Raw genomic sequence first — 17,548 nt, forward strand, 5'->3', positions numbered from 1 at the left:
GGTACTGTTCTGACCATAGTACCCCACCAGCGTCACTCCACAACTTGCCCACAACCTCCTATGCCTCAGCAAACTGAAGGTTAGAGCTTCTAGACTCTGCGCAATCTCGGCACCAGCAAAATCTGCACCTCCTGGCCACGGGCGTCAATCCTTCATGACTGAGAAAGATGATTGGGCACTGTGTAGGTCAGGTCTGCTCCCTTCTACCACTGCGTTGATCCTCCTCCTGGCTCAAACTTGATGACGCAAGCACTGTGTCACCCCTCCATTGCTGCTTCTCCGCTAGGAACAACTTTTGTAACTCGGGACCACTGTTTTTGCTGCTGCTGCTCTGCTCGGAGATGCCCTCAGTTCTCCTGTGATCTACAACCACGCTCTGATACCATGTTGGAATTTCTAAGTCTAACTGTTAGAAATCCTTTATGTACTTTTTGATTTATTTCGTCCTACTTGTTTTGTTTAATTAACAAGTTATTTACCATGTAAATACTGAAAATAAATACAAGTACATGCTCAACACATTACAGATCATCAACTGAAGGAAAAACAAGCACACAAGTGACACTGTTATTTTTGGATCAATGTCCCCGGAAAAACCCAATGCGGGAAAATCGGTGCAACTATCTGAGGGTTTTATTTTTAAGCAGTTTCAGAATACAATCTGGGTGCCAAACGGATTACCCAACGGAGAATGATCTCGGTAGTAGTACCTCTCAGTCAGAGACATATTTTGGATAAGACCTCGGATGAACAATCCCACAACTCTCAGCTCCAATCTGCCCCACAAATTCTCTAGCGTCTGCCTCTAGGGACTACGTCAGTGTCTCTGGCCCAACGTTTTCCCAACTCGCCCTGCGTCAGCCTTTAGAGGCACTGCATCAGCCTCTAGAGCCTCTGCGTCACCCACGTTGGCTCTCTCTGGCACTGCGCAGCTCCTGGCTGCCTTTGCGTGGGCCCTGACTGGCTCTGCGTGGCCTCTAGCTGGCTCTGCGTCCCTCTCTCCCGGCTTCTGCGCTGATGCTCCCGGTACCCTCTCTGCCTCTCTGCTTCTGTATTCACTGCCCCTCAGCTGCAACTCTGATCACTCCTTCGATTTCCTCAGCAAGCCTTGCCCCAAAAAATCGAATTCTTGATCAACTCGGTGTGTTCTCCAAGTGACCCTCAAGCCTCCTCTTATACTTTTCTCGTTGACAATTCAACGACCGAGATTAAGTCCCTAATCAACGGCTAAGATTAACTTTGGCTTGATCCATGACTTTTGGACCCTTCTAACACAGTTTTATATTAATTCACATTAATATTTTATTTTCCCTAAGTCTAAACTTAGGGACTCCATTAAAAATATTAATTATTTTAATGTCTCCCAAATTGTTTAGAATCTGCCCAAACCATTTATGGGTATTGGAGATCTCATGTGCTTTAGCCTCTCCACCAATTTTCGTGGCTAGAGCACATCTGATGCTACCCCAAATCAACATATGCCATCAGCCTCTAGGGGCTTTTCCCCTTAGTCGTAGGCCCATTAGGCCTTGCGACAACCTTGCATTGGCCTCTCAGGCCTGGCCGCAGGGCTTAAGTCCTTCTCCTAACCTTGTCGTGGCTTCTTCTTGCCTAGATCTGCCTCTTTCCTCCTTCACTGCCCCTTCTCTCCTTTCCGCTGTCTCCCCATCCTAACCCTTTCCTTGCCTCTTTTGCCTCATCTCAATCTTTGTGGGTAGTCATTTGATTTTTGAGCTAATAATTGGTGTGTTTTGCAAAGAATTTGGTCAAACTCTTGAGTTTACAGGTAGCCTAACTATTGGCGAAAATTTGGGCAAGTGGGCTAGTCTTCTTCTATGCCTAGAACCTAATTGATTTGACTCTTAAACCCTCATCACCCTCATTGTTTTTGTTTTTTTTTGTTTGTCAAGTTGTTTGTGATCCCGCAGGCTTGCCCTGTGGCTTGATGAGCTGCGACCTTGGGGCATTTAAGCCGTCAAAGTCACCCGGGGATTGAACCCTGCTTGGGCCACACTTGCGCTTAGCTGACTGGTTTTTTTAGCATGTCTCCTCCCCCTAGCACAAGGCACAACCACCCCTCGTGAGGTTTGATTCTGGGTCGCCTTGATGATGAGGCCCTTCCTCAACTGGTTGTGCTAGTGGGACTTGACTCATCACCCTCACTGTTTTGCTATAACAACCTAATATTTTCTTAAACAGTGGTATAAATCTAATTAAGTGCCCTAAAAATCATTTATGAGTTGCTTCACACACTAGGGAATTAATTGCATCAAGTGGGCATTCATTGGTTGGCTCATTTCATGGTTTATTGCTGACTGCCATAAGCTTAACAAGGATTGAAAATATATCATTGACGTGAGCATCTTTTCACTGTTTGCATTTTATCTCAAGTGCTCTCATCTAGCTCAAGAGGAAGTGGTAATTTTGGTATTGTTTAGGCCTTTTTGTCATTGATTTGCTCACTGTTGTCATAACTTGTTTACTGCTGTCATAAAATTCACTTGTTACTCATTTGAATGTGATTAGGACAAAATTAACATAAAGTGCTTTCACTTGTTCACGCTCTATTGATGATAATTGCTCATAATTGTCACTTGTTACTCATTTGAATGTGATTAGGACAAAATTAACATAAAGTGCTTTCACTTGTTCATGCTCTATTGATGATAATTGCTCATAATTGAAGGCATTGTTTATTGGCATTGGTAGTAAGAGCAATAACATATTGTTGTTTGAGTTAGTTGCCGGAGAACCCACAGTAATAACCATATTCTGTCAACGTTTCAAATCCCAACAGAGATCCATCATCAGGACTATTTCTGAATGTTGATAGTAGAAGAGCTAAATGAGAGGTTTAAATAGTTATGAGGTGAGTTGTTTTGATTTAAGGATGAGATGAAGGTCGGTTGTTTAATAATTATTATTATCCATATTTTAAGGTTTTTTATAAATTAAGTTTTTATTGTAATTTTTAATTTTTGAAGATTCATAATTTAGAAGTTAATTAATTAATTGGAAAATATTAAAATAATTATTATTACAAACTATTTATTATTAAATCTAATTCTTAAGAGATTAATTATTTGATTAATAGAACTATTCTTAATCTTGATCTAAATATAAATAATTCTTAGTATAAATTAATAATAATAATACTAATAATTAATTAATAGTAATAATAATAATAATTAATAATTAGTAATAAATAATATAAATAATCACTACTAATTCTTACTAATAGTTTAATTGATTAATAGACATCATAATTTTTATTTACTAGTTATTTATAAATAATAAATGTTATAATAACTATTATTATTACAAATAATTATTATAATCATTGTAATTATTAATTATTAATTATAATGAATATCAATGAATTGTTAGACTAATAATTTAGAGGTTAATTAATTAATTGGAAATTATTTAAAATAATAATTATTAAAAACTGTTTATTATTAAATCTGATTATTAAGAGAATTAATTAGTTAATTAATAGAACTTATTCTTAATTTTAATCTAAATATAAATAATTCTTGATATAAATTAATAATAATACTAAGTAATAATTAATAATTAGTAGTAAATATTATAAATATTCACTACTAATTTTTACTAATAGTTTAATTGATTAATAATTATTATTATAAATGTTATAATTAAATATTAATTATTATTATCCTGAAAATGATTATTAAGAGTAATAATAATAGTAATAGAAGTAATAAAACGAATTTTTATGCTAATTTTTAACCTAAGATGGATAGGGAAGGGGGATAATTTTTAACATATTGTTGTCTTGTGAAATCTTCATAATTTCCAAATTTGCACTTATAAGCTCACTCTCTTAATCACATCAACTTAAGATCTATTATCTTATGAATTGGTTAATATCTAAGTTGCATGATACGGGGAAACGAGTATGAGTTTCCGAAACAGGTATGGGTACGAAACTTGACCCCCAAAATTTTGGAAATGGGGAAACACTATATATATATATATATATATATATATTAGGACATTTAAGAAATATGTACAATCATAAAGAATACATGATACATTCTAATTTATTATATTATGTTTAAATTGTCCTATGTCAATGCATAAACTATAAGTCTCTAAATTTACATCACATTTACTCATGAATGATCACCTAAGGAAAATAGCAATATCCAAAATCAGCCACGAGAAATTTCTAATTTCTTGTCTCGTGCTTGATTGGGAGTCTCCTCTTGCATAGACGAATGACCTTAGTGCTCTTGATTAAATTCAAGTTCCATACCCTAGTACCCTAGGTGCTCTTGATTATTGGGAGTCTCAGCTGCATAGAGTGCTTGGTTTTTTTGATGAAATACAAGTTCCATACCCTAGTACATGACAAAATCCAATGGAAACATTACAATCCCCCAATCTTGAAATCTAGAAATACAGATAAGTCTGCTGGATTTTGAGTGAGATGTAAAATTCTACTTTCTCCATATGAAATCCAATGAGGGCGAAACCACTCTCAAACATCCTGAGTCATTTCATGGTAATGTTAAAAATTTAAGTAAAAAGATGAAAATGAAAGATAAAGGAGAATGTCACGTTTACTTTAAGAATTTAACATTACTATGAACTGCATATCAACACTAGAGCCATAGGCTTGAACATTAGGTTGCCCCACTCAAAAAATTTTGTTTCCAATCTTCAATAGCACCCTCTATCACTCCTGAATTGGCAAACAATGAAAATAAAAAATAAAACGAATAATCTAAAAAAAATGAAAAAAGTCTCTTTATCGCTGAAACGTGGCTGTACGATCTGGAAACACGTTTCAAGACATACTGGACCACGTTTCCCCCACATGAAACGTGGCAGTACGGCTTGAAATGCGTTTCCAGGTTGTGCCAAACACGTTTCCGTTTCGTTTCAACCCAGATACACCCTTAGGACCAACACTTCCTGCAACATAGGTTAATATTGTTCAAATCTATTGGATATTAGCATCTAAGTGTTTTTAACTTGAGGACTTGTTAATTGAATTGAATATCTATTGAATAATAGGCATTAAGGAATCTAATTACAATATTGGCATTAAGGAATCTAATTACAATATTTGCATTATCTTGTTGACATTTCTTGGAAGGCTTCTAAAGAGCATTTATAATCTTATTGTCTCTTTTGAGTAATTATCATTGGCTAATTGTTCTAAGTGGATAGAGTTCTCTAATTGTCATTAGATATATGGTTCATGTTCAAAGTGGATATTTATTGTGAGCTATATATTGGTTAATCATTGTGAAGATCATCTATCTTGTTTATCTCTTGTATCTTGTTGGCACTTGTAAAATTGACACATATTCTTATGGTTGAGATTGTCTCTTGTTTACCATTGTTAAGTACAGATTGTCGTAATTTAAGATCAATCATAACTAAAGTACTTGAAAGAACATTAAACAATCTTACATTAAGAAGCACTCTACTCATCTTGCATTGCATCCTAGAGCTAGTCTTGTATTTAATTATTTAGCTCCAAACATAAGCTTGGTTGATGGAAAGATAGGAACACCCTTCTCATATTTGCTTGAGAAGTCTATCCCCTCCAGTATTTAAAATGGTGACTTTGCAGTCGTCATAGCTACAGTTTCTGCAACGCCAGAAGCACTGTGAAAATTCGAGAATCCCACCCGAATCTACTGCTTCCGCAATTGATTAAACTTATCCTATTTGTTAATTACTGAAACAAATTATTTACTTCTTCCTACAACAAATATCGAAGCTAATCCAATTGCAACCTTCACTTAATTAATTAATTTGCCCAAAACAAGAACATAACAATAGAGAAAGATACACACAAGTGACATAGTGTTTTTTGGACAAATGTCCTCGGAAAAACCCAATGCAGGAAAACCAGTGTAGCAGATCTGAGGGTTTTATATGATTAAGCAGTAGTTTCTAAATACAACTTTGGATGCCCTTCCAACAATCTAGTTACAGAGAAAAGAAACTGGTAGAAAAACTTAGTGAGATTACCTCACTCTACCCGACAAATCCCAGCTGTTCTGACAGCTAAACCAACTGTCCTCGACTATCTTTGTGCTGGCCCTACATCAACCTCAAAAGGCTATGCGTCAGCTCAACTGGGAAACGTCTTGCCTTCTGGAGCAGTTTCCAGCCATCTTGGCTCAGAAATGTTAGCTCATCCGCAAAACTCGAACTTTTGCTCTGGATGATTGCACTGTCTCTGCGTGAGCCCTTCTGGCTCAACGTCAAGCTTTGCGTGGGCCCTTCTGGTCCAGCGTCAACTCCTCTTAGGTTTGCGCTGCCTCCTCCTTGTGTCTCTTTGCCTCTCTGCTGCATATCTTGGGTCCTGGAGAAGATACTCCAACCCAACTATCCTTGATCCTCATTGCAATAGCCCACTATTGAAAATCTCCCGACCGCTGCTTTGCTTCAGAAAATCGATTCTCTGAAGTTTGAACTCTCTGTGTCTTTCCAAGTGACCCTCAAGCCTCCTTAAATAATCTCCTCGTTGACATTCAACGACCTAGATTAGAAGCTAATCAATGGCTAAGGTCATTTTTGCTCGATCTTCGTCTTCTTCTAGAAGTTACACCCACAGTTTATATTAATACCCTTTAAGTATTTTATTTTCCTAAGTTTAGACTTAGGGTCCCATTAAAAATAATTAATTATTTTAATAAAATTGTTTCTAGGTGGAATTTCCGAAAACATTTTCTGGGTTCTTTAGAATACATGTGCCTAAGCCTCACTGCAAAATTTGAGACTTAGAGCTCATCCGATGCTACCATAAATCAACACTCTCTCTTAGCGAGGAATGTGCTCTAGTAATGCCTTCAATCTGAAGCATCACACTGACTTCATAACATTGTCCTTTGTGCTGCTGATGTCTGACATCTGTACTGCTACTGATCCTACCACTGTCAATACTGCATCCCTACTGCAACTCCCTTTGAAATTTTGCATTCGTGCTGCTGCTGGCATTGCCATTGCCAATTGCCACTGCACTGCAACTTGTTGCTGCTACTCCATCTGCAACGGAAAATCATCCCAAATTACTGAACTAACTGTATTCAGTATAATGCCATGTTAATGCTAGAGCTTGACTGCTGCTAGTCTCTGTGCTGACCCTCTGAATCTACTGTGTTGTTGCTAACTACTGCTCTCTGCCATCTGCACGTCTTCCAACTCTGCTCTGTGCTGCTCAGTATCTGGCGCTCCTAGCCACTGCAACTACCTCTCCAACACTCCTTGGCACCGTTGGACACTAGTCCATCCTGCTACTTTTGATTTGGGCTCCCGTAATAAGGAATTGATCCAAGAGGTCGGCTCCTCAAGGATCCTGCCCATCTGTAGCTCATTTGAACTACAACTCCAAATCAACCCACCTCCCTCCTGGAGGTATCTCGGCTGTCATGGCGAACTCCTCCTCCTCGATCTTTGCAGGCATAGCCTTCAGATCGTGCTTCTCATCCTTGTCCTTCTTCCTGAGAGGACATTGAGTTGCGTAGTGACCCATCTCACCACACCTGAAGCACTTTATCTTCGAGACATCCTTCTTACGTCTCTGCTGCTCCTACTGCCCCTTCGATGCAAGGGCTGCATTATCCTCCTCCTCCTTGGGCTTCGACCCACTGCTGCTGCTTCCGTCAAGCTTACACTTGACCAAGTCTCTCCTCAACTCCTCTTGTTTGAGAGATGCCCACATCTCATCCCAATTTGGCAAAGTCGCCCTGTCTAGGATACTCTGGACAAAGACTTGCCACTCATCTAGGTAGAATTGAGGGCCAATCTAACCAACTCTGAGTCTTGAGGTGTGGACCCCACAACAAATAACTCATCACAGGTCTCTTGAAGCTTCGTGAGGAATGGATCCACATGCTTCCCCTTCTGCATCTGAGCAGATCTCAAATTCTGCTCCAAGTACATCTTCCGTTGCGCGGAAGATCACTGATACAACGTAGACAATGCGTCCCACATCTCCTTAGTAGTGCCTCTGTTAGCGATGTGACAGACCACATGGTCCTTCACTCCGTCGAGGATCGTTCTTTTCGCCTTTGCCATCTCAACTCAGTACTTCTTCAACGGATCTGCATCTGCAGGCACAACCACCACGCTGTCGACATATGTCTTGAGGGCATGCTCATCTAGAAGGAATGAGATTCTAGCCTTCTAGATGACATAGTTGGATGCTTTGTCCAACCTATCCTGATCCCTCAAGCCACTGGTTGCCATCTCTGCCACAAAAGTCGAAAATCTCTTCTCTAGTTCTTACTACTGCTGCTCGACCAATAAGAAAGCAGAATTTTTGGCGGGAAGTCTTACTAAGGAAGAAATTCCCTCAACTGTGCTTCTTCCTTCTCTTCTGACGTCTTTCTACCCAACAAAATGGCTTGCAGAATAGACTGCGTCCCACCAGTTTCTCCTCATGCTGAGGCTTCAACGCTACTCCCTCTGCCCTAACAAACTTTCAAACTGGGAGTCCTTCCTCTTTGTCGACTCACTCAGAGAGAAACTGCCTCGAAAATCACCCATCCGGATAGGACTGCGCAAACCCTCTAAGATTTCGAATCGCTGCCTCCTGTAGCTTTTTTGATTTCTTTCTGCTCAGCGTTGGGTTTTCTGGTATTGTTCTTCTTGCTTCAGCTGCAATGCTCTTATACCATGTGAAAATTCGAGAATCCCACCCGAATCTACTACTGCAGCAATTGATTAAACTACTCCTATTTGTTAATTACTGAAACAAATTATTTACTGCTTCCTACAACAAATATCGAAGCTAATACAACTACAATCTTCACTTAATTAATTAATTTGCCCAAAACAAGAACAAAACAATAGAGAAAGATACACACAAGTGACACAATATTTTTTGGACAAATGTCCCCAGAAAAACCCAATGCGGGAAAATCGGTGCAACAACTTTGAGGGTTTTATATTATTAAGCAGTAGTTTCTGAATACAACTTTGGATGCCCTTCCGACAATCCAGTTATAGAGAAAATAAATTGGCAGAAAAACTTAGTGAGATTACCTCACTCTACCTGGCAAATCCCGACTATTTCGGCAGCTGAACCAACTGTCCCCGACTATCTTTGCGTTGGCCCTGCGTCAGCCTCAAAAGGCTCCACATCAACTCAACTGGGAAACGTCTTGCCTTTTGAGCAATTTCTAGCCCTCCTGGCTCAGAAATGTCAGCTCCTCTGCAAAATTCAGACTTTTGCTTTGTATGACTGCGATGTCTCTGCGTGAGCCCTTTTGGCTCAACGTCAAGCTTTGCGTGGGCCCTTCTAGCCCAGTGTCAACCCCTCCTGGGTACGCGCTGCCTTCTCCTAGTGTTTCTCTGCCTCTCTGCTGCTTATCCTGGGTCCTGGAGAAGATACTCCAACCCAACTATCCCTGCCCCTCACTGCAATAGCCCACTATCGAAAATCTCCTGACAGCTGCTCTGCTTCAAAAAATCGATTCTCTGAACTCTTTGTGTGTCTTTCCAAGTGACCCTCAAGCCTCCTTAAATAATCTCCTCGTTGACATTCAATGGCCAAGATTAGAAGCTAATCAATGACTAAGATCATTTTTGCTTGATCCTTGTCTTCTTCTAGAAGTTACGCCCACAGTTTATGTTAATACCTTTAATTATTTTATTTTCCGAAGTTTAGACTTTAGGGTCCCATTAAAAATAATTAATTATTTTCATAAAACTGTTTCTGTGTGGAATTTCCCAAAACGCTTTCTGGGTTCTTTGGAATACATGTGCCTAAGCCTCCCTGCAAAATTTGAGACTTAGAACACATCCGATTTCAACAGGCACTGGGTATGTTTGATTTCAAGGAGAGGGGTTTTTAACCAAGCCATTGTTTGCTTCACCTTGACTGCTCTCTGCCACTTACTTTAGAGACTAGGTTCAATATAGATAAAGATCAAGGGATACACTTATTTAGGCGTTTAATTAAAATAAACCAAGATTTCTCATCTCACCTAAGTCATAGGATTTGCAGCATATAAGGTAGATAAGCATTCAAGCAGCGTTGTTTATTTGGTCACTTGGTTCATAATCGATCTAAAACTCCATAAGGCATTGGTCTCATTAATAATTCAATCTAATCTCGTAACTTGCTAAAATCAACCAAGTGGCTAGGCCATTCAATCATGCCCTGGACTTGTTGGTTGCCAGTAAGTCTTGCATTTCTATCTTCCATTGGGGACTACCCCCATAGCTTTCTGTTGTGAGAAAACTAGAACGGGGTGGGAAGGGATCAGAGTGACAGCCCCTGCTTTGAGTCGTTGTCGCACCATGCCTTAACAATCTGAGTGACAAGAAGTGACATTCTATGAGGTGTCTTATTCAACAAAATTGAACTAGGAATCAAATCTTTTTGATGAGATATGTTCCTCATCTTTGGCAAACTAATTAGCAGGTCATTTGAAAGGATTACTCCGTATTTGCCCTGCAGCTCCGTCACTTATGCTGTGATCTCTTGCTGCAATTCATATTTCTTTTCCCTTGGAAGAATTGTATAGCAACATTTTGATTTCTTTACATCATTCATGAAGTCCTTTGCTGAATCCAACATAAGTTTGATGTTGTTATTTTCCTCTTCTTCCTCCTTCGCTGTCTGCAACTTGAACTTCAAATGGATTTGATGAGATATGTTTTTCATTGTTGGCAAACTAATTGGCAAGATTCATTTGAAAGGATTACCCTATATTTTCCTAGCAGCTCCTTCACCTCTGGTGGTACCTTCTGCTGCAATTCAGATGTCTTTTCCCTTGGAAGAATTGCATAGCAATATTTTGATTTCTTTATATCCTTAAAGAAATCCACTAAAACCAACATAATTTTAATGTTGCTGTTTTTCTCTTCTTCCTCCATTGGCTGCAACTCAAATTTTTTAACAACTCAGCCTCCAAGTCAAATCCCTCTAGCCAACTCGGCCTCCATGCAACCCAGTTGGAAAAACTTGGCCTTCACCCACAGTCTCGGCATGCACAAGAATTTTGGCCTCTTTCCTCCAAGTGTCGGCCTCTCTCTCCTCAAGCTCGACCTTCACAAATTTCCCTTGCTGCACATGTTCTTCTCTTTAGCCACTGAGCCTCTCACTCCTTGAGAAAATGGTTTCCTCAATCACAATGTGTCTTCACCTCTCGCTTTGGCTTATTTTATAATTTCATCTTGAGCTAAATTCCTAACCGTCAATCTCCAAAGTGATAGATGGCTAGGATTAATTCCTAACCCATTTATATCAATGGTAGAGATTAAATCTAAGTCACTTAAATGATTTAAATAATTTATTCTTAGAAACCTAACCTCGTAGCCAACATTAATCAATTGAATTAATTAATGTGCTTTCCCTAAGTTAAAGTTACGAAAGAAATCATACTAACACTTACTCCTCTCAAGCTAGCACCTAAAGAGGTAATCTGACATCTTTTGCATGCTAGATACCAAGCCTATGTAGAAGCACCTGTCCGAGCTAATAACATCAACACTTGTTGTGTTCGTCCAACTAAAGAAGATACAATAGAGGCTTCAACGAATCATGGATGTTCTCTTCACTTTGGCCTCCTCCTCGTTGTGTTTGGCTTACTGTGTGGGATTGGTAGGAATTATAGCCTTTTCCTCAACAAAAATTCAAAGATTAGCCTCTTCCAGTGGCCTTTGTAATTTATACTTCTAGGGTGTAAAGTTGGAAGTGTCCTTGGGATGGTCACATTTTGTAAGACCAAGACTAGTCATATCCGCATCTTTGGACACATTTCAATTGAACATATCAGCCAGAAGACAAATCAAATCAGCTGTCTATCACATGGACAGATTGCCTCTCTTAGGCATAAACAGCACTCCAATCCCTGGAGCAACTAGGCATCACACCCAACAACCTATCACAGGTCCTACGGCAATCTCAGGCACATATCAGCTGTATGAAGCTAGTTCATCATGTCTGCTGAAATTCTCTGACAACTCCATCTAGCATGCAGCAGCTGACTTCATACACGGAGCTTGGACGACTTTAGATACACAGCTCTGCTACCATCTTAAATTTTCAGAACCTGGTACACATCTGTATTCAGAAACTAAACACTAAAAACTAGGAAACTGAGAACTGTTAGCACCTCTTTAAACAATGAAGTCTGAACATTAAACTAGGATAGATTATCTTATCACTGGATGTTTTATGTGGCTGGAGGTTTGCACCTAGGTTTTTGATCTCTCTGGATGCTTAATAAATCTAGGTTTAAGATGGATCTATGCTGGTGATATCACACATTACAATGACCTGATGAGTTGCAAACTTAACACTTTGACCAATACAAGCACCTATAATTAACAAGATAACAAGAACATTAAATCTGTAACTATATCCATATATATTTATGTATGGCCCCACCTTTACTGATGGGCTTATAGATGACTGTGGAAACATTAAGTGTTGACATTGACTGTTCTCCACATGCGGAAGCATTATGAAACTTAAAACACAATTATGCCTTCAGATGACTTTATAAAAATAGAAGTTGAACTTGCTTGCAATTAATTCGTTGGTTATATAGTGCAGATTATAGTCAATTAATTTTAGGTGAGCAGAAATTGAAAAATATCCTTATGTTTTGTTGTTTTGATGCTTGCCTTGCCTGTGAAAAGTGAAGGTTGTTTACATCCCTTTTGAGCCCTCTGCTTTGTGAGCTATGAGTCGTGCTTGTCTAGATATCTATGGCTTGTAGCTCTGAATTGCTTACAGCTATACCAATGAAATTAGCTTAAAATTTAATTACTTTAATGAGCAAATGGCAACTTACTTCAACATATTTTAATTTTGAACTTGCTTTATAAGCTATTGGCTAGAAAAGGGATTTTATCAGTTCTCTTGTTTCATTGTCAGGTTTGTTCGCTTTGTCAGCACTCCCGAAGTGCTGGAGCACATTTACATAGTAGATGCCGAGATGTCACAGTTGGATCAAGCCAGAAACTTCCAGCTTGCTTTGTATTCACAGGTAAGTGCTTTGTTCTTCATCTCTTACTACGTCCTCTATTGGATTCATTTTAAGACATAAGGTGAGTCTTACAGTTATATTTGCTTTTACTGCAGGGAGGCAGTGGTCAGGTTTCAATTGTTTGGTCAGGAAGGGGTATGTTAAGATCCTTGACCATATCAGTTTAGCGTACGTAGGGAAAAAGTTCAGCTTCCTACTCAGAGTATGAGGAAATATAGTGTGGTCAGTTCTTTGTGGCGGTTGTTTCTTGAATTTTTATTATTTTTAGTTTCTATTTTATTCTATCCTTGCGTCTATTCAATTTGGCCTCCAAATACTGGAATTCTTTATGCCTATTTTGTTCCTTTCTCTAATTGTATTTATTGATAAATATATTCAAGTTTAAATTAGGACGTTATTTTGGAATAAAGTCAAAACAAAGTTAAAGTTGCGATGACTTCAAATCTCCTTAGTCACCTCTATTAAATAGATTTTGTGAATTTGAAATAAGATAATATAATTGCACCAAGAGTAGCAAGGCACATCAAACAATATGGATGAGAGGTGGATCTAAAATTAACTTAGAGTAGGTAATCACATCACAACATTAACGTAGGTTGCAATTCTTTTCGATTTATTTTCATTTCATGGATTTTATCTTAGTTTCTCTTTCGTTTCATCAATCTAATTGCAATCTTGTTTAGTTTCATTGAAGCAATCTAGAGTAGTTTTCCTTTCTTGCTTTAGATTAAATGTAATTTCATTAGTTAGATTTCATTTCTTGCAGAGTAATTAACCTCCAACAAGTTCCAACAGCTTGCTGGTTGAAGTAGATTAATTAGGCCCCCCTCTTCTATGTCTTCTTATTCTGAGATTGGGGGAAACCAGTACACATCCGACTTGCTAAATCAGATTAGGAGTTTCTAATGTTGGATCTACTTGCAGACGGGCTGGCTTGTGGGGTCTCAGGGGTACTCATTGAAGCCTAAGCTTCCCCCTGTAGAATCCCTTTGCAACTTTCCTTAACCTGGCCAGGATAAGGCCTGAAGAGGTTCATGTGAGAACCTAACTTTAACTAAAATCAACCAAGTACACTCTCACATTTAATTTCCAGCATCTTGTACTTGCTCATTTGCTTATTACCACTTTACATTTCAAAGCTTATTTACTTTTGGGCAATTGTCAATTACAATTTCAAGTGCATTTCATTTTCAAAGCACTTTATTTCTAGGTACTTATTTTCCAACAATTTACATTTCAAGTACTTTACTTCAAGCATCGAATTATGTGAGCACACTTTTGGCATTGGTCTCATTGTTCATATCTTTTGCTTGTCAAGTATTTCATTCATTTTCTTATCATCATTGTATCTATGGTTTACGAATGAGTATGATGCTAATGGTTATCATTTACATGCTTTGAAGTATATGCTATGATTCATTTCATTGATGGTGGTTTGTATCTTGTATTTTCATTTAACTCCTAGAATTTTTTCAACTTGGATTAATCAAGCCTTAACATATTTTATTTCATATGGACCACCCCCCTTGGCTTCGCCAGGAGTTAGCTTAGACAAAGGAGTTGAGATTTGAGTGACAACTACTCAACTCGAAACTTGCTCCCAAGGCCACACCAAGTGGAGTTAAAGATTTTCTCCACGTTAACCCGGGTGTAGATTTAGGCAGCAACACAACTCACAGTAGGACAAGTCGTTGAGAGAGAGAACAAGTCCATAATAAAGATTGCTAATTTTATGGTTCACGAATTAGATCTGTGCATGTTCCTTTGGGTAGAAGTGTGTTTTACTATCTTCTACATACTAAACATGTGTCTTCATAGGGTGTTAAAGAACAAGACTCCAAAGGAAGCCTTCGTAAAAGACAAACTAGATGTTTCTGATTTTAGGGTGTTTGGGAGTCCAATTTACCTTCTTGTTCCATAGCAGAAGAGGACAAAGCTTGAAACCTCCAACGTGAAGTCTATTCTAGTGGCTATAGTGATTCCTCTAAGGCATCCAAGATTTGTGTTCCTTCTTAGAGGAAGATAGTTGTAAACAAGGATGTGAAGGTAGATGAGGATGCATGGTCTTTTAAGTCCCATGAGCCCCCATTATTGATAGAGGAGATAAAACTTGTTTCGCCAATTTTTGATATGTAGGTTTTGAGGGGTTCATGTTAGGACAAACAAGTTGTAGTCCATGTATAGAGACAACTTTACGACTCAGTATAGCTAGGAGGTTGATTTGGTTTGCACAAACATTGGAGGAGGTAGTGGAGCAAGTTGGTGCTCCATTGACTTTGATTTGGGTAAGTCACCCTCTTAAGAATTTTCGCAGTTATGTTGCATTGATGTCTTCCATCATTGATACATAGCCTTCTGGTTACGAGGTGTTAAATTATCCTAAAACCAACTATCTAAGCAAATATATCAGATCTAGTTTCTTGTTCAAATTATTAACTCTTGCATGCAGTGAAAAATGAGAAAAACAATCACACAGTGTGCAATTATTTATGCTTTTCTAGATCAGTTCATCATTTAAATTTTTTTCAGAACTTACAAGAGCTCTTTTACAGGGAAAATGGCTCTGAGAAATTAATCAAATGAAAAACAAACCTGAAAATTTTAGTTTGCACAAAAATCGAGGCAATCTCTGACACTACCAACTCAAATGCTGCAAAAAACTACTTTGAACAACGGAGTAAATATATCAGAAAATCAACTAGTGCACAAATATACAACTTTTTGCAATTTTTCAACAACCCAACTTTGCTATATTATCAAGCTATAATACAACAGTCTAGGGCTCCTGTATCATTGATCATAGCCCTCATACAATCACATTGATACAAGAATGTACAACTAGGGTTTGGTGTCTCTCATTTTGAGCACCAGTCTACCTTGAACAAGACAACCTTAACCTACTTGCTGATGTGTCTCCCACAACCCTTTTAGTCCATGTATCCTGAACACATCTATTGGTCCTTTGGCTCCCAATCTGCAGTAACACCAATCTGCCATTATCAAAGAATCCTGCTCCTTTAGGGCAATGAATACGACTCATCAATCTGTCCTCGAGCTGATCATTAGTCCATCAATGAATCAACACATAGGGTCTTCTTGTGAGTTGTTCAAAACTTCTTAGCTGCCCATTGTTGCTCCTCAACACTTTGGGACTTCTTCCCACTATCGCTTACCTTTGCTGCCCTTGTGAAGACAAACTTAGGGCATGGAGGCTACCCTTCTTCTCACTGCAAATTTCATTCTTTGACAATGAACTAGGGCTATCAATATGGCTCTCTTGGCTGCAGTCCTTGAGCTCTATAGATCTGCCACTTCTAGTAGGCTTATACTTCCTTACAAGTCCTGTACTTAGGGTTACAAACATCAACAACGCAAAAGGAGATGTTTCAGAACATAGTGATGCTTCACCAGGGTGCATTGCTAGAGCATATTCCTCGCTAAGAGGGAGTGTTAATTTCTGGTAGCATCGGATGTGCTCTAAGTCTCAAAATTTGCAGGGAGGCTTAGACACATGCATTCTCCAATACCAGAAATCGTTTTGGGAAATTCCACCCAGAGACAGTTTTATTAAAATAATTAATTATTTTTAATGAGACCCTAAGTCTAAACTTAGGAAATTAAAATAATTAATGGGTATTAATCTAAACTATGGGTGAAACTTCTAGAAGAGGGCAGAGATCAAGTCAATACGATTCTATCCATTGATAAGAATCTAATCTGGGCCGTTGATTGATCAGTGAGAGGATTATAAGTTGACGGGTACTTGAAAAACACAAAGAGAGTTTAGAAGATCGAATTTTTGAAGTGGAGCAGCTGCCGGTGAGAAATTCGAAGTGAGCTTTTGTAGTGAGGGGCAGAGATAGTATCCGAAAGAGGGAAGTTTTCCTGGGCTGGAGAGTACAAGGCAGAGAGGGCAGAACGACGGCCAGAGAGAGGCCGACGCTGGCTCATGCAGAGTTGACGCAATGGCAATGCAGAGCCTAGAGGGAGATCAAATTCTTGTTGAAAAAATCGAGTTTCAGAAGCCGGGAGCCGGGGTGTGAGACAGGGAGGTTGGAAATCGAAGTTTCTGGCAGCAAAATATTTGGAGGAAGAGCAGCGCAGTCCCCAGCAGAGGTGATGCGAAAACTGCATAGGGTTGACACAGTTTTGTGCAGAGGCTGACGTAGAAGGGACACAAAGCCTCCTTCCAGTGAGATCAGGGTCAAATTCTTCCAGTGATAGGGTGAGATCTTCTCACTATTTGCTTTGTCCAATTTCTCTTCGTATCAGATAGCTAGTTAGGCATCCAACGATTTCTACTCAGAATTTACTACTGCATAATAATAAAACCCTTAGAGCTGCTGCACCAATTTTCCTGCATTGGATTTTTCCAATTACTTTTGTCAAAAAATAACGGTGTCATTGTGTTGTATCTATTTCCTGTTCAGTTTCTTGTTTCCGCTTATAAATTTCAATGGTGTGGGCTGCAGTGTTTTAGTTTTGATATTCACTGTAGGAAACAATAAGTAACTTTATTCAGAAATTGACAAGTAGGAGAAATTTAATGAGTT

At 38.7% G+C, this 17,548-nt stretch overlaps 1 protein-coding gene across 1 annotated transcript in view; it reads left to right on the top strand.

The window, feature by feature from the left end:
* Nucleotides 1-17,548, top strand: part of LOC149161968 (uncharacterized) — a 165,381-nt gene that overhangs the window by 50,452 nt on the left and 97,381 nt on the right. Inside the window, exons 4-5 of the mRNA XM_089437093.1 lie at nucleotides 12,884-12,995; nucleotides 13,091-13,130. Coding sequence (XP_089293219.1) covers nucleotides 12,884-12,995; nucleotides 13,091-13,130 — 152 coding nt within the window. The remainder of the gene's footprint in view (nucleotides 1-12,883; nucleotides 12,996-13,090; nucleotides 13,131-17,548) is intronic.

This window comes from Pinus tabuliformis, chromosome 5_2, assembly GCF_031772625.1.
Source record: "Pinus tabuliformis cultivar Carrire ecotype Pingquan chromosome 5_2, CPIR1, whole genome shotgun sequence".
NCBI lineage: Eukaryota > Viridiplantae > Streptophyta > Pinopsida > Pinales > Pinaceae > Pinus > Pinus tabuliformis.